The sequence below is a fragment of the Tinamus guttatus genome, unplaced genomic scaffold (genome assembly GCF_059628265.1).
Source record: "Tinamus guttatus ecotype Peru unplaced genomic scaffold, ASM5962826v1 Tinamus_guttatus_pri_ptg001272l, whole genome shotgun sequence".
In the NCBI taxonomy this organism is placed as follows: Eukaryota; Metazoa; Chordata; class Aves; order Tinamiformes; family Tinamidae; genus Tinamus; species Tinamus guttatus.
In genome coordinates, this window is record NW_028289806.1 from 594,761 (window position 1) to 618,730 (window position 23,970).

General features: G+C 56.0%; 3 protein-coding genes and 1 pseudogene across 3 annotated transcripts; 2 read left to right on the plus strand and 2 right to left on the minus strand.

The window, feature by feature from the left end:
- The first annotated feature begins 1,799 nt into the window (after window positions 1–1,799).
- On the plus strand, window positions 1,800–11,485 carry CAPZA1 (capping actin protein of muscle Z-line subunit alpha 1). The gene is made up of 10 exons (XM_010216823.2): window positions 1,800–1,885; window positions 5,470–5,533; window positions 5,789–5,840; window positions 6,628–6,691; window positions 7,432–7,638; window positions 8,065–8,144; window positions 8,585–8,663; window positions 9,165–9,236; window positions 9,849–9,911; window positions 10,458–11,485. The coding sequence occupies exons 1-10, from the start codon at window positions 1,847–1,849 to the stop codon at window positions 10,596–10,598; spliced, it is 861 nt and encodes a 286-aa protein (XP_010215125.1). The 5' UTR covers window positions 1,800–1,846; the 3' UTR covers window positions 10,599–11,485.
- LOC148590539 (bifunctional apoptosis regulator pseudogene) lies at window positions 3,378–4,840 on the minus strand (annotated as a pseudogene).
- A 2,580-nt stretch (window positions 11,486–14,065) lies between the features above and the next one.
- On the plus strand, window positions 14,066–19,667 carry MOV10 (Mov10 RNA helicase). The gene is made up of 21 exons (XM_088538935.1): window positions 14,066–14,199; window positions 15,312–15,408; window positions 15,487–15,605; window positions 15,672–15,910; window positions 15,978–16,218; window positions 16,325–16,441; window positions 16,555–16,708; window positions 16,780–16,934; window positions 17,043–17,219; window positions 17,306–17,453; window positions 17,529–17,690; window positions 17,759–17,862; window positions 17,949–18,046; window positions 18,112–18,231; window positions 18,353–18,455; window positions 18,530–18,653; window positions 18,721–18,912; window positions 18,976–19,050; window positions 19,118–19,243; window positions 19,314–19,402; window positions 19,523–19,667. Exons 1-21 carry the CDS (start codon window positions 14,066–14,068, stop codon window positions 19,665–19,667), a joined length of 2,919 nt encoding a protein of 972 aa, XP_088395061.1.
- A 644-nt stretch (window positions 19,668–20,311) lies between these two features.
- RHOC (ras homolog family member C) lies at window positions 20,312–21,169 on the minus strand. The gene is made up of 4 exons (XM_088538928.1): window positions 20,993–21,169; window positions 20,777–20,897; window positions 20,568–20,698; window positions 20,312–20,490 (listed from the first exon to the last, which is right to left on the minus strand). Exons 1-4 carry the CDS (start codon window positions 21,146–21,148, stop codon window positions 20,317–20,319), a joined length of 582 nt encoding a protein of 193 aa, XP_088395054.1. The 5' UTR covers window positions 21,149–21,169; the 3' UTR covers window positions 20,312–20,316.
- Window positions 21,170–23,970: the final 2,801 nt, after the last annotated feature.

Here is a 23,970-nt window from a genome sequence, read left to right on the forward strand (position 1 = left end):
TATTATGTGTCACTTAATTCCTTTTATCATTACTAATAAAACACATCAGTAAAATAAAGGCCTTTCTCCCGTTACTATAAGCACTAATGCAGAATCAAAACCATCCAAAAGAAAATAAGTTCACTTCAACAAGGCCTTCCTGAAGCCCAAGGAAGGCGCCGGGACAGGCCGACAGTCACCTGGCAAGTTCTGCCTGTTTGTGTCACTCTCCGCGCTGCTCGCCGAGAAGGTGACGGGCGCCGCGGCGCTGCTCTCCGCTCCGCCGATGAGGGGCCGCAGGTGGCTCACAGACACCTGCTCAATGAAAGACGTGCCGTATTTTCGGAAGTGCCACCACTCAAACACCTGCCACAAGAGTGGAAAAGCACCAGAAGTTACTTCAGACAACGCTCTTCCAAAACAACGTAAGGGCCAAGATGAAGAGCAAGCTGTGCACAGCAAGGACGGGCCTCTGCAAATGACTACAGACAGAACTTTTCTACCTGCTAATTAACACCAATTAACTGTTTCATGCCTCTCTTGTCATGCAAGATCTACCACACAACATGTGGGAAAACTGGTACATTTTTCATTAAACCTATGGTTCCTCCTCAAGTTATTAAGCTAAAGTCTAAGTTCCTTTATAGCACAAAGGCACCCTCTAGAGTCTGTTCAACAAAACGGTTTATTGCATTTCACCCTAACAAATTCAAAAGCTGAAAAAAAGGGGTGAGGGAAGAGGAGAGGGAAAGCAGATTACTTACAAATATCAGTCCAGAAATAAAGGATGAAGTCACAGTAAGTGCAAAGTAGAATTTTGGTGTCAAAGTGCTTAAGAACACAGTCACTGTTAAGAGAAGCAAAACCAGAGTTTATAAACACAACCCAAAACCCCAATGGCCTTGTTTTTAATCAAGAAAGACTGTATAAAATATTATGCAAACATGAAACACAGCAAAGCCTTGGTAGCTCAATGGACAACAGTTATTTTGTTGGAGAACCCTTCCCACCTGCCAGCTTTTTGCTCAAGCTGCCCATAACACCGGTGAGTCACAGACCCCCTGAAAACCTCCGCGCAGACGCCGGGATAAAGGCGGCTGCACCCTCAGCTCCCTGCGCGGCGGCTGGAAAACGGCCCGCCACGTCAATGCACTATCTTATCTCAATCTGAAGCGAGAGTTCTCGTTTTGATACAATTTCCAGCTCAGTGCTGGCAAGGCCGCCGAGGAAGGTCACCTTTTTTTAAAAAAGCCCCTTTTTACGCGGCGTTTAAGAGAGCTCCAAGACACAACGGGCGGCGCAGCCCAACGGGCAGGGCCGCTGCTGCGGGGCCGCCCGCCCGCCCGCCCGGGGGTGCCGCGCGCCTCACCGGCCGCCGTCGCGTCGCGCAGGCGCAGCGGCAGCCGCAGCGCCGCGTAGCAGAGCGCCAGGCCCGCGGCGGCCGCGCCGAGCGCGCGGGCCCAGGGCGCCGCTCCCAGCGCCCGCCGCCGCAGCCGCTCCCAGCGCCCGCCGCCCTCCGCCATGGCCGCCGCCGCGGGGCACCACGGGAGCGGGGCGGGCCGCGCGGCGGGGCGGGGCGCCACGGGCCCCCTTCCTTCCTTCTTCCCTACCTACCTGCCCGGCGCGGGGCTGCCGGCGCGGGGGCCCCTGGCCCCGGGGCGGCCCCTGGGCCCCGGCATCGCCGCTGCGGTGGATGTGCGGCCCCACCACCGCGCTCCACCGCCCCTGCCCCGCGCTAAGATGGCGGTCCCGGCGGCAGGTACCCGTAGCCAACATGGCGCGGGCGGCGCTTCCGGCCCCGCCCCGGCGCCGCGCGCCGCTCCCGGCGTGCCACACGCGGGGCCGCTCCGCTCCCAGCGCTGCCAAAATGGCCGACTTCGAGGAGCGGGTGTCGGACGAGGAGAAGGTAGGACCGGACCGGACCGGACCGGACCGGAACGGACGGGACCAGACCGGAACGCAACGGGCGGGGCGGGGCGGCCACGGAGAGCCGCGGCCCGGGCTCCGCGGCGGCGCTAGGCGCCCGCGCCTTCCATTGGGAAGGCCACAGTGTGCATGGGAGCGAGGAGTAGCCTTTATGGTACCGCCCTGCTGCACGGTCCAATTGTTAACCAATACTTGTTACAACTTAGCCTGTATTAACTAAGTAACTGAAGGTTTAGCTTAATGTTTTCATATGATACGATTAAGTGCTGTCGACTCGAGATGTTAGTTAACAGCCTATGCACACTGTTTGAAATAAATTTTGCAGAACAGGAATCTTTTGGTCTTTACCACATAGCTGAAATTTATTCAGTGCTGTATAAGATATATGTTTGGTCTGTTGTCCTTTGGCTGAATTTCATTCCAACTGCTGAAACTGTAGTTGTCATTGTATTTGGTGTGAAAAATAAAAGTAAAGCTCTATTATGCAGGGTGTTTTGCTGGTACAGGTTTTGAGAACGAAGTCTTGAGTTTGCCGCTGCTTTAAGAAAATGCAAAGCAAGCAATCAAAAACAACCAAAGGAGTCGACCCTTCCTTCTGCAAGCACCAGCTCTTTATTCCCTGCAGGCATCTTTTAAGCAAGCTAAGGACACAACCTAGTGCAGGGCCAACTGAACTGCATCTTACTGCCTGTGTAAGGTGCTTTTGCTGCCATTTTGCTGTCTCGAGCTAATGGCTGTGTCGCTTCCTTCTCAGATACTTTCATTGTAGAAAAAGGAAGCTGCTTTTTGCTGGCTGACTGAGACTACCCAACATGGTAGCGAGGAGCCAGGAAATAGGTCAGCTTGCAGAAAGTCTTTTCATGCTTCTGCGAGTGAACATCCTGTCAGGGTGACAACAGCCCTTGAAACAAACCAACTCTGAAAGCACCAAGAAACAACAATTCAAATGTTTGACATGAATCGCTTCACTCCTACAGTCAGTTGCCCCCGTTTCACTCTGGATTTCAGTAGTTTGACATAAATGCATTGTATTGTTTTGTGTTGCTCCGAAGGAGAGGCAGGGCTAGAGATACTTTAGAGAAACAACCAACTTTCGCTTGTGGCGTTTGCTTCGTCCATAGGTGTTTTTGTGATGTTTGAAATATGGAACCCTTACTGTGTTTGTTTAATTTCAGTCTTAGCTCTGTCCAGCTAAGATGGAGTTGCTGTTTGATACTGTTGGAAGGAGGCATATTTCCTTTCATAGCTTGCTTTTAAGCAGTGATAGGCATCACAACCATTCTTAATTAAAACCTGGAAGACCAAGAGGAGCAAGTACATTTTATATCATTCTGAGAGGTTCAATTTTGTGACGTATCCTGTCTTCCGAGTCTTGTCCAGGAGGATTTTATTCTCTTCGGTACTGTAAAAGCCACAAGTACTTGATTACTAAAACCATAACCGTCTGTTGAGGATTGATAAATAGTTTGAACAGGATCGATACCTAGGGCACCTGGATTCTAATAACACAAAACGTGCATTTTGGATTTTAGAACAGTGCATTTTTATTCTCTTTAACAGAAAATGGGTTTTCTTGTTCCAGCTTCAGTGTTCACAAACAGGTATTCTCCTTTTGCTTTCTCAGATATTTACTGCATTACCGGCAATTCCAAATTCCTTAGTTCTTTCACTATTTTGTGAAAGTTTATGACTGGGCTGCAGTACAATTTCCAATAAAATGCATACTTCCAGATAAATGAAGGAATAAGATGCCACAGAACGGCACCAAGTAATCCTTGAGAGAACACGTGCCAGAAGTGCTTGCATGCTCTGCACGGAATAGTTTGCAGTTCCTTTCTTAACCAGAGATTCCAAACAGACAGTAGCTCTAACACAGAGAGTAGCATGGCATTGACAACAAGAAACCACGATGTCCAGTAATGAATCCCCAGCCAGCTCCAGGCAAATTCAGCAACTAATTGATAAGCCAAGGTGAGCTTAAACAGAAGTTTCCTCCATTGCTTCCAAGTAGGAGGTTTAAGATCTGAAAGTTTCTTGTCTGCACCTGCTCCATTTTCTGACACAGGACATACAGTGTGGATGAAAGGCAAAAATGTTTCTGTGTAATCAAAATAGTATAAATATAATATTCCAAGTCTTGGAGAAGTGCTTAATGTATGCAGCAAGAACAGCGTTGGCTTGGGTGTTGCAGCCTTGTATTCCCAAAGACTGTGATGTTGCTGTCCCCGATGCTGATCGCTTAGTTCCTTCAGAGGAGTTTCTTTGTGGCTGCTGTTAGCCAGGCTGCAGCATGTGCCCTGCGCAGGACAAGGAGAGTTCAGACGAACGAGAGGCCCCTGCTCTGGGTGTTCGTTCTCGATCCACAGATGAATACTTACAGTAACTAGAGCGGTCAGAATCCCCAGGAAGAGCCAGCGCCGCTGCTGGCCGACTTTCTGATCATTCCCGTGCTCATGAAGGCCGTCCTGGGCTATACCCCTGCTCGTCCTTGTCCTAGCCTTGCCCCTCTCTGGAGGGTTTTTGGGAGACGACGTGTCCTTAGCTTGGTGGAGCACAGGACTCAACAGGGCAGGATCTCCCGGTCCCCACTGAGGTTTGGGGGGTCTGCATTGCAGGGGGTGATTTGCCTCAAAGTTTTCCCCTGACGAGGTCAGGCATGGCCAGATCTTGGCCCCGCCGCTCGGGGCGCTAGGAGTGACCAGGGCTGCACAAGAGGAACAAAGAAACTCATCTGAGGATGTTTGGCCATTTGTTTCTGCGGCGCTGTCCGTTTCTGTTGACTTGTCAGATTCATTTTGGAGCTTTCCATCACATTCCACATTTCTGTCAGTTTTCATCCTTTTCCTTTGCATCTCCGTACTGCCCTCTGCACTCTGAACACATCACTGTCTTTTCAAAGGCTGCGAAACATAATTACCTCGGACGGCAGTCCCATGGTAGTCGATGTAATTGATTTACTGTTCTGTTCCTAGAGGGATCAACCTCTCAGTCCTCGCTTGCTGCTCGTCAGTGGCATCTCCTTCAGCCAGGCAGCAGCACAAACAGTCGCATCACATGGAATCCCTGAGTCTCACAATGTGTGTTGGAAACTCCGTAGCTACCCGCCTGTGCTGCAGGCTTCTATCTAGTTACAGCATGACCTACCACAGGGGTTTCTTATTCTTTGTATCTTGGAATGGCTTTGTGCTTATTAATAGGGATTGGAAAAAGCCACTGTTTAGTAGTATCGCCAAGAGAAGGGGCTAGCCAGACTGATGTTCTTAAGCTGGTGCTGTGCAGGTTGAACAGCTTGCATTTTCACGGTGCCCGTGTGAAATTTGCACATTTTCCTGAGTATATTTAGAGTTGTCCTGCTGAGGGGCACCCAAAAAAATCCGGTCTTGTATAAGACTGTTCTCATTTTGAAAAGGCATGTCTCGGTCTTTCCCCAAGTCTAGCAGCCCCTCTTACTGTCCGAGTTGTATTTGTTGGTGAGTTGCTTCAGTGTAGGTTGTAGCTGTTGTTACCAGTTATATCTGGTCTTTGCTCAAGAGAATCTCTAATTACTCTTTTGCTTTATTGTAGGTGCGCATAGCTGCAAAATTCATCACTCACGCACCCCCTGGAGAATTTAATGAAGTTTTCAATGGTAAGTGAACAAAGAAGAATGATCTGTTGGGTTTCCCTAGTGTTTCAGTTGTTATGAAGGTTTATAGCTATATCATTCACCTTTTAAGGCGAACAACTACAAATGAGAGAGAGAATACTGTCATTCTGTGACTACATATGCTTAATGAAATGATTTAATCATTTTAATGGTTGTATTTGTACAGCTAAGGATGAAATGCAAGAGAAAAAACATCTCATCAAAAAATTCTAATAATTTGGATATTTTCTTTTCCAGATGTCAGATTATTGCTTAGCAATGACAATCTTCTCAGGGAAGGAGCAGCACAGTAAGTATCCATTTCAAAAATACACTAAACTAGCATCTTAAACACATATGTTTTCTTAGACTCCTCATTCTGCAATGAATTATTTGTGGTGTTGAGAAAAATCTACTGTAACTTCTCCTTCAGAAAAATACAATGAAAGGCATGGCAGATTCCTTTAAAAGGGCTAAAATTGGAATGCATGCTGTAAAGGCCAAAACATTTACAGGCTAAAACATTTAATTGCAGCAGGAATGTGTGATCTTGGTGAAACATGATTTGTAAAGCAAATGAATCCTGAAATACTGAGCAATCCTTAGCCAGAGGTTGTTTTGCTTCTAAGAACTACTCTCAAAAAATGTTTTCAAAATATCTTCTGATGCTTAGTCTCATCAGAAGGCACCCAAGGGTTATGCATACAAGTTTTTTGATGCCAGAGTTTACTTTGAGCTACGTGACGTGTCTCTCAGAGGTTTTTACAACAGAAAATTGTCATAAATTAGTCAACTTCTGTTTGTTTAGCACACTACTGAATTGCAGCTTGTATGCCTCTGTTTTGCCTTGGCCTACTCATATTCCCTTAGGCACAGTTCTGTTTCTGAACTCTGTATTTTCCTGGTTATCACTAAATAAACCTTGCTTTAGAGTTGAGTTTTTATAGCTATCACTAATAAAAAACTGAAAATCTTGTAAGAGGCCTGGTGTGTATTGTTTGCAAAATACTAAGTTGGACATTTTTCTTGTTTAACTTATTCCTGCGTGAAAAATAACTCTATCCAGTTAGAGCTCATGTTGTTTCAATTCTCGACAGTGCGTTTGCACAGTATAACATGGATCAGTTCACTCCGGTGAAGATAGAAGGATATGATGATCAGGTACACAAGTTTTTTGTTGTGGTTTTTGTACACTTCAGGGGTACAAAAGAAGTGTAGATGAATTGTTCTCTTAAAGCTTTGTCTGTTACTAACTGGTAACTAATTTATTGTTCCTTAAGTAAAGGATGCTGAAGTCATTGAGAGCCTAGTTAGAGTTTGAATGATTAAAGACTGCTATTCATTTAAAGCTCATTTACAACTCCTTATGTTACTGCATGCTAAGTTCCCACTGAAATCAATAGTGAATTCTTAATAGCATTTGTCCACTGTCTTCATTTTTAACTATCCCCGGCTACCTTAAACACACATCTTTGATAATAGCAATCCAATAGTATCCAAGCGACACCAATAAAATGTTTTGCATTTCCCTTTTTAATGTCTCTTATAGAGACAAGCTTGAGAACAACAGTATTTCCAGAATGGCTCAGGCTTTTCTTTAACCTCTGGATAAGCCACCTATTTATATTGTAACTTTAAGCTAAATACATACAACATTACTGCATACAGCCATTTCTGGAACAAAAGACTAAGTCCAATATTACTGTGAAGAGCCAGAGTTTACCTACAGTCTCACTGCAGCTATTCTATCCTTAATTGAGATTACTGCTAAAGGTCTTTGCTTTTTTACAAGATGCTAGAGATCAATGAAATAATCCATTGAGACACTGGTCAGGGAGAAACCCAAACCAACGCATTTATAGCAGCATAAGTGTTACTTAATTTGCACTCTTATCTTCTAGGTCTTAATCACAGAGCATGGTGATCTGGGAAATGGCAGATTTTTAGACCCAAGAAACAAACTTTCTTTTAAGTTTGATCATTTAAGGAAAGAAGCAAGTGACCCCCAGCCTGAGGACACAGAAGCAGCTTTAAAACCATGGAGAGATGCCTGTGACAGTGCATTAAGAGCATATGTGAAAGATCATTACCCCAATGGCTTCTGTACTGTTGAGTATCCATTTTGTTTCATTGAAAACTTTACTTCTGTCCCCTTTAAAGGGCCATTGTACTGAGCAGTCCTGCTGGTCAGCAAGTCCACTTTTACTAATTTCTGTATTATTTTTCCTTATTTTGGAGCAATTTGTTCAAAAAAGGACACAAATATATTTACATGAGCATGGTAGTAAAGCCTTATTAGACCCTACTTGCTCATAGGCATGACTGCACTGCACCTTAATATCTGCAGTTAAGGAAAAGGAGGCCTAATTTGCACATACTTGCAAGTAGAAGTGCTAGAAGTTGGCTAGTGGTGTGCATGCCCAGAGCCATAGCACAACACCGAGCCTCCAAAATGCTCTCAAGAACAGAAGATAGCTCTGCACAGCTCCTGTGGTGTGTATTACACAACCTCTTTTAACTTTTTCTAAATACAGGTTTATGGTAAATCTATAGATGGTCAGCAGACAATTATTGCCTGTATTGAGAGCCACCAGTTCCAGCCCAAAAACTTTTGGTAAGACTATTTAAACATACTGTATTTTCTTCCTTTCCTAGACCTCAAACAAACTCTTCCTCTGTCTGGCTCTGACGGTCTGAAAGCCAAGTAGTTTTGGGCTTCCCAGTCAATTCTACTTGTTGTGATCTGATTTCCGTGCAGGCCCCTTGGCACTTCCCTAAAAGCTTCAGTAATAGCTTGGTGCCCTATCCAGAGAGAAAATCATTAGCAGAGCTGGATACTTATCCCCTTACATATTCCTGAGCACCAGAGCCAGCTTGAAGCTTCACAGTTCCGCACTGTGCCTTAGGAATGGAAACTCAGCGCCGTATTAGGCACTTTAATGTTGATCACAGAACAATAGGAAGGCTACAGAATAAACACAGTCTTGCTGATACGGCTCTTTTTGTTGTCAGAACATACTGTAAATACAGGCTTCGTGGTGTGGTTGTTTTTAGGAATGGTCGCTGGAGGTCAGAGTGGAAGTTTACCATCACACCACCCACAGCTCAGGTGGCTGCTGTGCTCAAGATCCAGGTGAGTTACACTGCCCAGCAATAACTAGAGAAGCTGCATTGCTCCGTCTCTTATATTGAGCTGTTTGGCTCAAAAATGAGAGACCGAAATACAACCAAGATGTCCTTTTAGAACCAAGATGCTATTAAACTATATGAATCAAGAAATTAATTTTTAGAACTTTAGCATTTTAAACATTGCCTAAAATCTGGCCTGTGATTTAATACATAGCATTACCCTATATGCCTCCAAGTCTGCTTCACTTTATAGGGCTAAAATCTATACCATGAATTCTTTTATAATTGCTCTTATTTCAACTCTAGGGGTTTACTGCATTAACATAATCTTGAACAGGCTTGACAAAGAATGAAACCTTTTAGAAAATCCATCCTGCTTTTAGTCTCCACGTAAGCAGAGAAGACTGGCACAACAATGCTGTTGTGCCATTCTGGTAGCATTTGGGGGCTCTAGGGTTTATAAAATGAGTGTTAATGATAACCTATGTCATCTGTCTTGGTTCAGGTTCATTATTATGAAGATGGTAATGTTCAACTGGTTAGTCATAAAGATATCCAGGACTCCATACAAGTTTCAGTAAGTATGATAGAAGTTTTTTTTTTTTTTTTAAATCCATTATTTTCTTTTTTAAACCTCTCACCAAATATACACTTGTATGACTACACCCTCTTAACTCTTTATGAAAACCAGTGTAATTTTAGGGTGAGTAGTCTGTGTAGCTATAGAATCACATGGAAAGGAGGTTCCTTTATTGCTTAAATTGCAATGTTAAATGTTCATTTGCTGTGGGTTAGTTATCACAGTAATGCCAGTTAAAGAGAAACCAAATATACCTTTCCATCTATGTGCAAGGGAAAAATAGTATGAGCAACTCACTGAGTAACAGTCCTGTAGTGACAGTAGAGGGAGCAACAGTCACAAAATCCCTCAATCCAGGTCAATGAAGCTCTACTTTCCTGTTGCTCACACTAGGGTGCAGCCCTGTTCAGCTTGGAGCAAAAGTTCTAACTAATCCCTGCTTCTATCTTGCCCCGTAATAATTAAAAGGAGCCCTGCTACTAACAGGAGGTGAAAGCTGCTGATATTGTGCACTCCATGCATATGCAGCCTGTCATTTCACAAGAACTATATTGAGTAACGTTTATGTCTGTATATATAAATATATATATTTTCCCCTTTGCTCTGTAGAGTGATGTCCAGACAGCTAAGGAATTCATTAAGATAATAGAAAATGCAGAAAATGAGTACCAGGTAAGAGCAGACATTGTTAAAAAATGTGATGGAATCATATCAGTGTCCATTTACAGTTAACACAAACATGACCACCAATTGTTTCTAACTAAACATTGTACTGACTGTAAGAATTACTTAGGAAAGAGCAGTTATATTTGGTGACAGATTAAAGTATTAAAGCTATATGTTGCTGTTAATGAAAGCTTGCCATGTAGTTATTCTAAAGTATTACAAATGATCTGGAACAAACAGGGAAGGGGTGTGGGCAAATCTAAATTTTTCCTCTGTCACACCTGAAAAAACATTAACAAGGACATGGGAGACAGTATTTTATGTTGTCCCAGCCTGTGTGCAGGAGGGAGATTTGATGCAAAACAGACACCTTAAAGAAAAACTACTACATTCACAAGAGTTTCATAGAAACCCTTTTCTTGGGCACACACTGGTGACTTGGCATTGTTAGTTAATTGGCAGCGTGCCTTCCCCTTACAGAAAGGGCCGTAACAGCCCTGTTTCTTCAGAGAATTCTGTCACTGCTGTAACTGAACCCACTTGCCGTTACAGACAGCCATCAGTGAGAACTACCAGACCATGTCAGACACCACGTTCAAGGCCTTACGCCGGCAGCTGCCTGTCACCCGCACCAAGATCGACTGGAACAAGATCCTCAGCTACAAGATTGGCAAAGAAATGCAGAATGCTTAATGCATAAAATGAGATTTATTGGATGTTTGTGTGCAAAAAGAACACAAAAAGAAATGTGATCTTATGCCAAGTAGATGGTTTCTAAACCAATGCAGCATTTTTCTAGGGCTTTCAAAGTTAACAAGTTTTCTAGCCTCAGAGAGAACTGTGGAACAAATAGCAGTGTCTGTGGCTTGTGTTCCCTGCCATATAAACTTCCTTTTGTGACTGCATTTACTGGTAGGTCATTTTAATTAAGCCACATTCATGTTTCAGAAATACAGCTGTTTTCAGTCATTATAACTGGTTGGAAAACTTCCTAGCTCCAAAAGCCCTATAACAAGTCCAGCCGAGGGTGCAGAGCATTCCCTGCGCCCACATCCAGCACTCCAGGTACTCCCGTAAGTTTGTTGATTCTGCCAACAGCTCAAGGCACTCTGCTGCAAGACGTAATAAATGCAAAAGACAGTAAGTTCTCCCACGTATCCTTACTACTGACCTCCACAAAGCAAAAAGCCTGTAGGCTTAGGTTTTACTATATGAAATAAGTTTACAAGTTTCCCTACAGAAATCCCTACTCAGCCAGCTCTTCCAGGGAGGTAGCTTTTTTTTTTTTAAATATGAAGATTTGAGCCATGTTCCCTGTAAGTGAACATTTTTGCTGTCCCCTCCCTCATGTATGTACGGTTATCAGACATCTGCATTTTTATAGAACTAAGTTTCTTCTTTTGGATGGGATCACTGTTGACCCCTTTAGTCTGGATGGAGATTGAAAATGCAAATGTCTACAGAATAATAGGTATGTTGTGCTTTAATGCTTTGTGGCAGGTTCCTAGAGTTTGTATCACAGGTGTATGAATGGATAGTGTAAAAATGATAAATAAACTTGCACCAAAGTGAGAGAAAAACTTTCCCTTTTGTCTCTATTTTGGCCAGTTTCTTCTTACACTTAATGGGGATGTTGGGCACAATCTGCACAATCTTTTCGCTGCTCTCAAAGCTTGGTCTGCTTTGTTCTTCTGTAAAAATCAAAAGCAACCTTCCCGAGATGCTGCTTCTAGCAGGAGGCTGGAGGGCATGCGGATACCTTCTCAGAGGGGATTCACTGTAGAGCGAAGTCCCACTAGTTAATTCACTTCATTTACACTTGTTCCTCACTTGGCCTTCCCACAAGTTGTTTTTAAATGGCTGGTGTCTTCCTATTTTGACATTCCCAAGGAAAGGGGTTGGGAAGATAGGGCTGGGGCTGCCTGTGCGTTACCCTGCAGGCTTTGATAGCGCAGTGTGTCAGTGTGCTGTCCTCTGCGAGATAATTTTTCCAAATAAAACGTATTTACTGTTAAGCCTGACCCAAAGGTACCCTCTGTAGGAAACAGTCTAGTAGAAATACACCAGTCTGCTTTAAAGCCATTTGTGTCTGTCCTTCTACAGTCTCACTTCTGTAAAAATCCTGATCAAAGCAAAACTGCAGGTGATATTTTAGGTAGCCTGAAAACAAACCAGATTGCTTGCAAAATCAAACTTTTAAGTTAGATGAAAAATAGTCACATAGCTCAATTTTTCCCCACTAATTTGTATCTTATTATAGCACCTACGTGGGTTCATGCTTGTACGAAGCTGTTAAACATGAACCACCAGCTACGTCCCGTGTCGGTGCAGAGCACAAAGCAAGACTTGTCCTGTCCTGCTGGCCCCGGCGCCGCTGGCTGTTTGCGCCAAACGTTCCCTCCCTGCAGCCGCAGACACAACGAAGCGCCCCGCGCGCGGGCGCCCAGCGGCCGTGGCCGCGCTCCCAGACGGACGAGCGCGCAGCAATCCCAGGAATGCGGGGCTGAAGCGGCCCGAGATAAAGCTCCGCCGCGCACAGCCTTATCTCCAGAGCTCGTCCTTCCTCGCCGCGTGTCCGGCGCTGCAGGCTGCGCCCGGCTCCCCGGCACCGAGACCCTCTCCTCTCCCTTCTCCAGACTTTACCTGGCCGTTCCTTAGGGCCAGCTCACTCCCCATCGCCTCTCAAACCCTTCACTCGTCCTTCACTACTGCACAGGCCCAGATGATCCTAGGTCTAGAGGGTCCTCGGCTCCTGTTTCTTCCTTGGGAAGGCAGGAGCTTGGCACGGCTGGCTCACAGGGATTAAGGCGTTACACAGGTGCTGGTGACACCTACTGGCGTTTTAATCTCTAAAGCCACCAGCTGCTCTCCACTTGAGAGCAGGAGTTTCACACAAGACAGGCCAGCTAGAGACTAACATACGTACTGGGCTGGTTCTGCTGCGGTCCCGAAACCGGACAGCACGAGGTCAAGGCACCGCAGGGGAGCAGAGCAAAACGCAGCTCTCCTGTCCCGCTCCTGCGGCCAGGAACCCTGCCTGCCCCCGGGGCCGCAGCGATAAGGGCTCCCCTATCTGCTCGGGAGAGCAAAGCTTAGAGCGTCAGGGCTCCACCTACAATGCCAACAGACTGAGGAGAAAGTCATTTTATGAACTCCAGAACTTGGAAAACAGAACCTTTAACACACAGACCTCTGACCTGGGCTAATTTTCCTACCTATGCCCCATTTTCTACAATCCCCAGGTAGGACAGTGACCCTCCTGCCATTTGTGAAGTGCTCTAAGAGCTGATGAAGGATCCACAGGACCTTGGGGCTAACAGCTGCTCCTGCTCAGGAGGCTGAGAGGCAGGTTTAACCACAGGCAGCCTCCCCAGAGCAAGCCCCGCTAGTCCCAGCATTCAAACGCAGCGTGTCCTTGCCCAGGCTGTGGGGAGCAGCTGCCCAGGGTGCAGCCTGGGGGCTGCCCCGGCCTGCAAGCCCCCTCCAGGCAGTAGCACATGGGCCAGAGGAACTGCCCACTGCAACTAACGGGGTGAAAACAGCAGCCTTACCTCACCAAGGGGAAAAAAGCCACATCAAGCAGCACCCCCATCCCTGGGCCACCTTGCAGCACTGGGTCAGGGATCACTGCCCCACCGAGCAGCTGCAGGTTTAGAGCACAAAGAACAGGGCAGAGCCGAACACGAAGCAGCTTCTGCTGCTGCTGCTGCTCCCTATTTGTAGGAGCAGCGGGCGCGGGGCGCGCTCGTCCCTCCCGGCCGCGCCGCGGCTGGACCCGCTCGGCCCGGGAGCCGCCGGCCCCGCCGCTCCGGGGCACTTGGTGCCGCGGCTCCGGGCCCGCGTGTCGGGGCTGTCCCCGCGCGTTCCTGGCCCCGCAGGCGGCTCCCGCTCGTGTCACGGGTGGATCCCACAGCGCAGGGACCCGCCGGGGGCTCCGTCGGCCCTGACACCCACGCGCGGCGCGTGGGGGCCGCCCCGGTCCGGCCGCGACGGGGCGGGCGCCTCGACGGCCCCTTTCGCTTTCGTTTCTTCGCGCCGCCCGGCCCCGCTCGCTCCGCCCGGCCCCGCTTGGCCCGGTGCCGCCCCGTTCGGCTTGTCCCGGGCCAGCGCGGTCCCGCTCAGCCCCGCGCGGTCCCGGCGCGGTCCCGCTCGGCCCGGCCATGCCGCGGTGCAGCGTGGCGGAGGCGAGGCGCTGCGGAGAGCACTTCGTGCAGTTCCTGCGGGACACGGGCCGGGAGCAGGAGAGCCGGCGCGACGCGCTGCGCACCATCTACACGCAGGAGTTTCGGGCCAGGTGAGAGCCCCGGGCTGGTCCCCCCTCCCCGGCAGCACCGCCCCGTCCCCAGCCGCAGCTCCCTGTCCCCAGCCTGCATCACGAAGGCTCCGGACAGCAGCACCTGCCTCCCCAGAGCAGCATCCCCCCGTCCCGAGCAGCATCTCGGCCAGCAGCACTCGGCTCCCAGCCAGCGTCACCTACCTCCCCCAGCAGCGTCACCCCGGCCCAGACAGGGCGATGGGGACAGCCGGGCCCGGCCAGACTGGGCCTTGGGGCTCTCCTTGGGCGCTGGTGGCTGGGCTGGGGTAGCATGTGCTCCATGGGCAGTGAGAAGCTACCTGGGCACCTTAAGCTCTGTCCCTGGAGCTTCCCACGCTCCAGCAGCGGGATCAGCGTGGCCTGTGGGGCTGCTGCTCTCTGGCCAGGCTGCGGCTGTGGGGAGCAGCGGAGCTGGCCCAGGCAGACACGGGCCCTGCCTGCGGACACGGGCTGCGCCTGCATGGCTCTGCTGCCACCTCCTTGGGTGCCCCAGGCCACCTGCTCCTGCTCCTGCCACCAGCACTGGCCACAACGTCCCAGAGTGGTGCCCCCAAGCAGTGTCACCACTGTTAAACATTGTCCAAGGCTGGGACAAACAGCCAGAAGGTCACAAGGATGAGCCCTGCGTGAGGAAACACCACAGGGAGGCAGCTGCCCTGTGCTATAGAGATTCCTTCTGTCAGCAGCTGGGGTGGAGGCTGCGCGTCCTGTGGCCAGGCAGGGCACAGCTGGAATGGCCGTGGCACAGCGGGAATGGCCGTGGCACAGCTGGAATGGCCATGGCACAGCTGGAATGGCCATGGCACAGCTGGAATGGCCGTGGCACAACTGGAATGGCCATGGCACAGTGGGAATGGCCATGGCACAGCGGGAATGGCTGCACTGTCCTGCAAGGGCCGTGTCCCTGCTGGGGCAGCCTGCCAGGATGTGACACTGGAGTGGGAGCGGTGCCAAAGTCCTGGTCCTTCTTCATCTCCCTGAGCAGAGGGGACTGGCTAGACCCCCCCCTTGCCACCACCCTGCTCCCTGGTGCCCCCAGCCCGGCCTCTGCTCGCCCCCCCGCCAAAACGCCCCTCCTCTTCCCTGCGCAGCACTGATGTGAAAATGCCCGGTTTCTCCTGCGTCCTGTTCGCGCTGAAGGTGACGCAACGCGCGCAGGTGCGCCAGGGCTCCGTGCGCTTCAAGCAGGTGAGGGAGGGGAGGCCGCCGGTGCCGGCCCCTGTGTGCCCCGTGCACCCCATGCACCCACACGGCTGCTCCTTGCAGGAGAAGAGGAGAGTGGTGGTGGCCGACCAGTACTGGCGACCCCGCGCAGAGGCGGCACCGGCGGCCTCGTTGTCCACCCCGCAGCCCGGCTCCGTCCCCAAGGGCCGCGCTGCCGAGAGGTACGAGCGGGGCTGCCGCGGGCCGGGGCAGTCGCGGGACAGCGGCTGAGCCGCCTGCGCCCGCAGGGCCGAGCTCGTCCGCGGGAAGCGCGGCGTGGAGATCACATCGGAGCACGACGAGGGCGCGGGCAGCGTGCGCGTGGAGCTGCGCCCCGGCGAGGCGCGCACGGCCGCGCTGCGCGTGCACAACGGCAGTGCAGCGCCCGCCACGCTGCTGCGCTGCCGCCTGCTCAGGCCGCAGCGCGAGTTCTCCTTGTGGGACGAGCACGGCGTGACGCAGGGCCAGGCCCTGCTGCTGCCCCCAGGTAAGGCCGGGCCGCGTGCGCTGGGCGCTGCGGCGGCGCCGCACGGGCTCACGCCGTCCCCTCGCAGGCGGCTCGCACACGGTGCAGGCGCGCTGCCTGGCCACCAGCCACGGCTGCTTCCTGGCCACGCTGGTGTTTGAGTTCAGCGCCGACACCGGGGAGCCCTTCACCATCGGGCGCTTCCTGGCCGCTGTCGCCGAGAGCCCCCTGGCCAAGGAGCTGGGGCCGGTGGCGCCCTACGAGCCCTACCAGGCCGGGCTGCGGCGCCCGCGCACGGTGCTCACCGAGGAGGGGGTGCCCCCCAAGAGGTAGGGCTGGAGCGGGAGCTGCCGCTGCGCCGGTGCCGTCGGCAGCGCCGGCCGGGAGATGCCACGGGGCTGGCAGAGCCCGCAGCCTCCCCGTGTCCGTGCCCAGTGACCTGCACAACAAGCTGAAGAGGGAGGTCCCGCTGGGCGCCTACCCCTACCCCACGAGCCTCAAGGATGCCATCGTGCAGGGCCCCGGCGCCAGCCCCAGCTGGGCTGCGACCAAGTGAGTGTCACGGCAGGACGATGCCCGGCCGGGCCATGCACCCCGGTGGCTCCCTGTGCCGAAGGGGCTGCAGCCCCTCTGCTGCACCCTGGGCAACCTCCCCATCCCCGCAGGTCCTTGCTGGAGGCCCCCCTGCAGCCAGACAACTACCAGGAGAAGTTCCAGCTGCTGCTGCACCTGGAGGAGATCCAAATGGAGGTGGACATCCGGCGCTACGACATGCAGGACGTGACCATGGCGCAGGACGGGGCGCTGCTGCTCCTCGACGTGCGTACAGGGCGCACGGGGCGGGCAGGACGGTGCGGACGTGCCCAGCGTGACCCGGCCGCGTGGCGCAGGTGCCCGGCGTGGCCGAGAACCGCCCGTCGGTGCTGCGGGGCGACCACCTCCTCGCCAGCCTCAGCAGCGAGCGGGAGCGCTCGCCGCTCGTGCTCTACAAGGGCTACGTGCACGCCGTGGAGCTGGAGAGGGTCAAGCTGGGCTTCTCCTCCAAGTGAGCGGCGTGCGGCCCGGCGTGCGCGCGGGGCTGGCGGGAGCGCGCCTGGGCCGTGGGCGCAGCGCAACGGCCGCCCCGGCGCTCTGCTCACCCTGCTCCCCGCAGGCTGCACAGGATGGTTCTGGACAACCTGAGCTTCGACGTGACCTTCACCTTCAACCGGCTGCCGCTGCAGGTGCAGCACCGGGCCGTGGCCCTGGCCATGCAGCGCGGCTTGGCCCGCGTCCTCTTCCCGTCGTCCTCCTGCCGGCAGTCCCTGCTGGACGGCGCCTTCCAGCCTCGGTGAGTCGCGTTGCGCTGGCGGGGGCGGCAGCGGGTGGAGGGGCCGGGCGCGCGCGGTGCTCCCGGGCCCAGCTCCTGCTCCCCAGGTGGTTCGACCAGAAGCTGCAGGACAACGAGGAGCAGCGCCGGGCGGTGACGCACATTGTCACGGGCATGTCCCGGCCAGCCCCCTACCTCATCTTCGGGCCGCCCGGCACCGGCAAGACTGTCACCATCGTGGAGGCCATCAAGCAGGTGAGGGGCCGTCGCAACGCGCCACCGCGCCGGCCCCGGGACTCAGCGCTGCCACCGTCTCCCGCTCCCGTGTAGGTGTGCACGTGCCTGCAGGGCTCGCGCGTCCTGGCCTGCGCCCCGTCCAACAGCGCCGCCGACCTGCTGTGCCAGCGCCTCCTCCAGGACATCCCGGCCCAGCACGTCTACAGGATCGTGGCCAGCTCCCGGAGCCCGCAGGAGGTGCCCGCCGACATCCGGGTAGGCCTGCGCCCCTATCCCCGTTGCACAGACATGGGGCAGCCGTCCCACCCAGCGCTGCCTTTCAGCCCTGCTGCAACTGGGACGAGCGCGAGCAGCGCTACGTGTACCCGAGCAGGACGCGCCTGGCGCGGTACCGCGTCCTGGTCACCACGCTGGTGACCGCAGGCAGGTGCGCGGGGCCGGGCCGGGAGGGCACAGCGGCCGTGGGGAGCTGTGGCGGGCAGACAGGGCCACAGCCACTGCCCTCTCATCCAGGCTGGCGTCGGCCAACTTCCCACCCGGACACTTCACGCACGTCTTCATCGACGAGTGCGGCCACGCGGCCGAGCCCGAGAGCGCAGTGGCCGTGGCAGGTGAGCTGCGCCCGGGCGGCCGCGCTGCCCGCGCCGGCACCGCCGCTGAGCCCGGCTTCGCACAGGCCTCCTCGCCGCCATGGACCCCGACAGCAACCCCGGCGGGGGGCAGCTCGTGCTGGCCGGGGACCCCCAGCAGCTGGGCCCCGTGCTGCGCTCGCCGCTGGCCTCCCAGCACGGCCTGGGTGAGCAGGATGGGGGATTAGCGCCCTAATGCGGTGCTGCTGGTGCCACCGTGTGCCCTGTGGCGGCTCGGGGAGGGTGGTGTCACAGCGGTGGCTCTGGCAGTGACAATGACCCATGCAGGCACCTCGCTGCTGGAGCGGCTCATGCGGCACAACCCGCTCTACGCCAAGGCGGACAGCGGCTACGACCCCTGCTTCGTCACCAAGCTGCTCTGGAACTACAGGTGGGGACAGGACGGGGCCCAGGGCACCGCGGGGAAGGCGCCGCATCCGCCACCACGGCCGCCTCCCGCCGCAGGTCCCACCCCGCCATCCTCAAGGTGCCCAACGAGCTGTTCTACGAGAGCGAGCTGAGGGCCTGCGGCGCCCACGCACGCGACACGCGGGACCTCTACTGCGCGTGGCCCGCGCTGCCCCGCAAGGTGAGGCCGCGAGGGCGGCGGGCGCCGCGGGGAGGCCACAGGTGCCACCGCCTGCCCGCGCCCCCAGGGCTTCCCCATCATCTTCCACGGCGTGTGCGGCGAGGACCGGCGCGAGGCGCGCAGCCCCTCCTTCTTCAACACGGCCGAGATCGACGTCCTGCTGCACTACCTCAAGGAGCTGCTGCAGAGCGGGGGCCGGGGCGGCTGCCCCGTCACGTCGCCCTCCGACGTCGGCGTCATCTCGCCCTACCGCAAGCAGGTGAGGGCGGGCGGGAGGCGCCGGCGCTGCCCCGCTGCGCTCCGCTCCAACCCGCTCGCGCAGGTGGAGAAGATCCGGAGGGCCATCACGGTGCTGGACCACGACCTGCGGCGGCTGCCGGACATCAGGATGCTGAAGGTGGGACGGGGGCAGCGCGGGGCACGGGGGTGCCCAGCGCCCATCCTCACCGCGCTGTGCCGCGCAGGTGGGCTCCGTGGAGGAGTTCCAGGGCCAGGAGCGGCGCGTGGTCCTCATCTCCACCGTGCGCAGCTGCAGCGCCTACCTGCGCCTGGACGACACCTTCCAGCTGGGCTTCCTCAAGAACCCCAAGGTAGCGCGCGCCCCGGCGCCGCGCGGCCACCCCGCGGGCGCAGCCTCCCTCCCGCCCTCCTCTCCCGCAGAGGCTCAACGTGGCCCTCACGCGGGCCGAGGCGCTGCTCATCGTGGTGGGCAACCCGGCCGTCCTCAGCAAGGACCCCCACTGGCGCAGGTGAGCCCGGCCGCCCGGCACGGGCAGTGGGACACGTGAGCCCGGCCGCCCGGCACGGGCAGTGGGACACAGGGGCCGCGGTGCCCAGGAGCCCCGTGCGCCCCTGCCCTGCGCCGCCAGGTTCCTCACGTACTGCAAGAAGGAGGGTGGCTACACGGGATACCCCTACGAGGAGGAGGAGGAGGAAGGGGAGGAGGAGCCGGAGCAGCGCGCCGAGGACGCGGGCCTGGCTGCCGAGCTGCGCGCCCTGCGCCTGGGCGAGTAGCCGCCACGCACACGCAGCCAGGGCCCCAGGGAAGCGACACGCGCCTGGACCCCCATGTCACAGCAGCGCCATGCGGCAACCGGACCCACCAGCGGCACGTGTGGCTCCCGCCTCCTTTTACAGAAAAATGTCAAGTTTTTGGAAACACGAGTTGCGAGCCGTGGGACGGAGCAGGAGCTCGTCCGGGCCTGCGCCGCCTCTGCGCCCCTGCAATAAAGGTTTAGTGACCACCGACGCCTCGTTCCTGCTCCGGCCTCCCCGGCTCCTGCCCTTCCGCAGGGCTCTGGGCATGGGAGCCGTGCGCCCCTGGGCAGAAGGATGCATGGCAGCGGTTCCTGGTCCCCAAGCCCCATTTTATTCTCCCCGTTGCACAGTCTGGTTTGCTGGGGCTGAGTCCAGAGGCAGTTGAGCCTAGAGGACACCCGGAGTTTTGCCCCGCTCGGGGCTGGGCGCAGGCGCCGCGTGGGTCCACAGCAGCCGCTCCATGCAGTGGCGGCTCCGCACGGATCTGCCCGCTGCGCCCAGCTCATCGGCACCAGGCACCCACGGGAGACACCAGGTCCCGACCTGCCCTGAGCGCGGCCCCGCAGCAGCCTCGGCACTGTCGGCACCAGCTGGTCGGGTCCCCACGTCCGCGGCCTCGGCCCGCTCACAGCAGCGGGCAGCCTCTGCGCCGCTTGTTCTTCCTGACCTGCAGGCCGGCGCGCGTGGCCATCTCGAAGACCTCCCGCACACCCTCCTTGGTCTTGGCCGAGCACTCCAGGTAGCCGAAGGCGCTGATCCTGTTGGCCATGTCCCTGCCTTCCTCCGGCCTCACGGGCTCCTGGGAACAGTGAGAGGGGGCTCGGGAGGGTGCCCAGGAGTGGGGAGGAAGCCAGAGAACCCCGTGCTTGGCCCTACCTGCTTCATCTTGGCAAGCTCCCGCCGCGTGTGCTCGTCGTGCCGCAGGTCCTTCTTGTTGCCCACCAGGATGATGGGCACGTTGGGGCAGAAGTGCTTCACCTCGGGCGTCCACTTCTCGGGGATGTTCTCTGGGGAGAGTGCGCAGCGCCGCTGAGCCCCGGGATCCTGGCACGCGGCCGCCCTCGCCCCGGCTGCCCCGGCCCTACCCAGGCTGTCCGGGCTGTCGATGGAGAAGCACATGAGGATGACGTCCGTGTCCGGGTAGGAGAGGGGCCGCAGCCGGTCGTAGTCCTCCTGGCCGGCCGTGTCCCAGAGGGCCAGCTCCACCTAGGAGGGAGCAGAGCCACCTTTTCAGCCCCGCGGCACCTGGGAGGACGTGGGGACGGCCGTGCCCGCCACTGCAGCTCCGTGGCCCCCGCTACCTGCTTCCCGTCCACCTCGATGTCGGCGATGTAGTTCTCAAAGACGGTGGGCACGTAGACCTCGGGGAACTGGTCCTTGCTGAAGACGATGAGCAGGCAGGTCTTGCCGCAGGCGCCGTCGCCCACGATCACCAGCTTCTTCCGGATGGCTGCCATGGCTGCAAGGCCGCGCTCCCGGCTGCTGCCCCGGACAACCCGGGATGCGCAGGACAGCGGATTGCAGCCCTGCAGCCACCAACTCCCTCCTGCCCCAGGGCTTTGCAGCCCCACAGTGAGCCAGAGTTTTTATGACCCTGCTGTCCTCCCCCCAGACCGGTTTGGTTTCGGGTTGTAAATCGCTTGGGGCTGCCCCATTGCACTCCAGGCTCCTAAATGATCCCATCAGCTCCGAGGCTGGTTCCACCCGACCCTTCTGAACCAGCATTCCATGCTGGCCCTTCTGGCCAGCATTCCAGGCCCTGGCGGGTCATGAGCTGGCAGCCTTTTAGGGGCCTAACTTGAGCTTTCTTGTGCCTGCTCAAAGGAGCAAAGCCTCAACAGGCAGCCAAGGCACTACAAGATGCAGCAGAATTGCTCTCACTCCTTTCCCAAGCAGCTACTCTAAAGTCATTGCAGTAAAAATAGCAGGGCCTCAACATGGCCATCGCAGTCTGAGTCGCTCTGAGCTTCATGACTCAAGATATGAAGTTGTTTCTGGGTGGGAAAGGGGAATTCCTCTGGAAACAGGATGTATCTCTCATCCCATTCCTGTTATGGCATCTCAGGAAATGGCAGAGAAGGATGTTAACACTTCCAGAGGGATCAAAACCAGGACGGGAACTGCCGCGTGGTGCCTCAGGGAGCAGCGGATCTGGGCCCTGTGTGCCCCAGCCTCCTCCCGTGCCCTGCAAGGCCAAGGATCCCCTGCCTCCCGCTTGCCGTCGGCTTCCAAAATTACCAGGCGCGCAGCACCGGGGATGAGCAAAGCGCCTTTATATATCTCCTGGGAAAGCTGCCCAGAGCTGCTGCCTCGGGCCAGCCACATCCGAAGGACCAGGAACGAGCAGAACGGACCTCAGGCTCAATGTGGAGCTCGCAAACCACGCGGCAGCACAAAGGGGCACGACTGGACAGTGGCACAAAGTGGCACAAAGCAGGACAGTCCCGACTCGGGCAGGGACAAGAGCAAATCCCTGCCCCACACTGGCTTTGCAAGTGCCCGGAGATCCTACACCTTAGGCAAACACTGCTGGCAGCAAGGAGTCTCCTCACAAGTAATTTATGTGTCTTTTGTGTTGGGGCATCCAAAAACATGGGCAAGGCTTTAACGCCATCACCCCACAGCAACCAGCGCTGGCTGCTACACTCCTCGCTTCCCAGCAATCCTCCTCTCCACTGCAAATAGCAAGTTACGAGGTAAACCTGGTTCACTGCTCCCTATAACCTGTTGGGAGAGGGTGGCTTCTATTTTTAAGTGGAAAATAAGCAAAAAGCATCTGCCAACATGAGGATGCAATGAGACCTCACACAGCCTCCAACGACACTTCTCGCAGCTCAGAGCTGCACACAAAAGGAAACTGCTGGGGCCGCCAGAGACACTTGGAAAACAGAAAACAAAACGCGACTGGTAGCAGTGCCAGACAGCCGAGCACAGCGAGTCCATCGGCTTCCGGCCTCGGCTCCGCGGCCCGAGCGGGCGCTTGGCCGTGGGAAGCCCTTAGCCGCAGGCCCCGGTCTTGGGGGCGGCTCGGGAGGGCTCCCTGCTGCCGGGACGCTGCGCGGGCCCCCCGTCCACGAGCCCCGGACTGAGCACCAAGCCCGGCTCCGTGGGGCACGGGGCTGCTCTCCGCCCGTGTCCAAACAAACCAGGTCGCTGCCGAGACGAGGCCACGCGGGGAGGCAGGGGGTGCTGAGAGGGGCCCGGGGTGGGATGGGGGCTCCCCAGACACCCGCCCACTCCTGTTCCATCCCGGTGCCCGGCACCGCTCGGGTGTCCCCTGTGCCCGGTCCTGATGGGACCCCCGGAGCGACCCCGGCCCCCCGCGGCCCCCGCAGCCCCCTTGTCCCGCACCTCGCTCCAGCTCCAGCTGCGGCTCCGGCTCCAGCCCCGGCTCCGCTCTGCGCGACTCGGGCGGTGCCGCCCGTCGGGGGCGGGCCGGGCCGGGCCGGGCCGGGCACCGCCCGTCGGTGCCGCCCCGAGGGAGAGGGGCTGGATCCTGCCCGAGGCCGGAGCTGGGACCGAGGAGGCGGCTGGAGGCCCCGCCGGGAGCCGCTTGTCCCTGCTGGGAGCGCGGGAGGTGCTGAGGGCACCGCGCGGCGGCCCCTCGTGTCCCGCCTCCCGCAGCCGAGGCCCCGCTCCAAGGAATCGCCCGCCCGGCCGCCGCCAGCACCGGCTTCCAGGCTGCTCCCTATGGAAATGCCCGAGAAGGGCCCTTCTCGCACCGTGCTCAGCACGGTGCGGACATGAGAGGGTCAACCCCGTCCTTGGGAAGCTGCCGTCCCCTCCACGGGCACCAGCAGAGCAGCACGGGCAGCGGGGGACAGGGCACGGGCAGCAACGGGACACAGGGCTCGTCCTGTCGCTCCGGCCCAGGGCAAGTCCCTGTGACTCAGCGAAGGGAAGGGCAGATCCAGGGCTCTTCTGGCCCAGCCCCAGGCACATGAGCTGTTTCTATTTTAAGGGCTGGGAGAAGTTTTTTTTCTTAATTTGTCAACCTCCAGGCCCAGGGCTGGCTCCAAAGGCAATGTTCCCAGAAGGAAAAAAAAAAAAAAAAGGAAACAGAGAGGAAGCTCTAAAGCAGCCTCTGCCTTTGCTGTCTTGCATCATTCAAGAGCTCCAGCAGCCGCCCAGGAAAGCTGAGCCCGCAGCGAGCCAGGGTGCCCCGGGGGGGACGGGGCTCTGCAAACCCAGCCCTGCTCACGCCGAGGGGTGACCCGGCAGGGCTGCCCTGTGCCGGCCGGGAGGTGGGATGGCCAGGAAGGGCCCTGCCTCCCCCTGG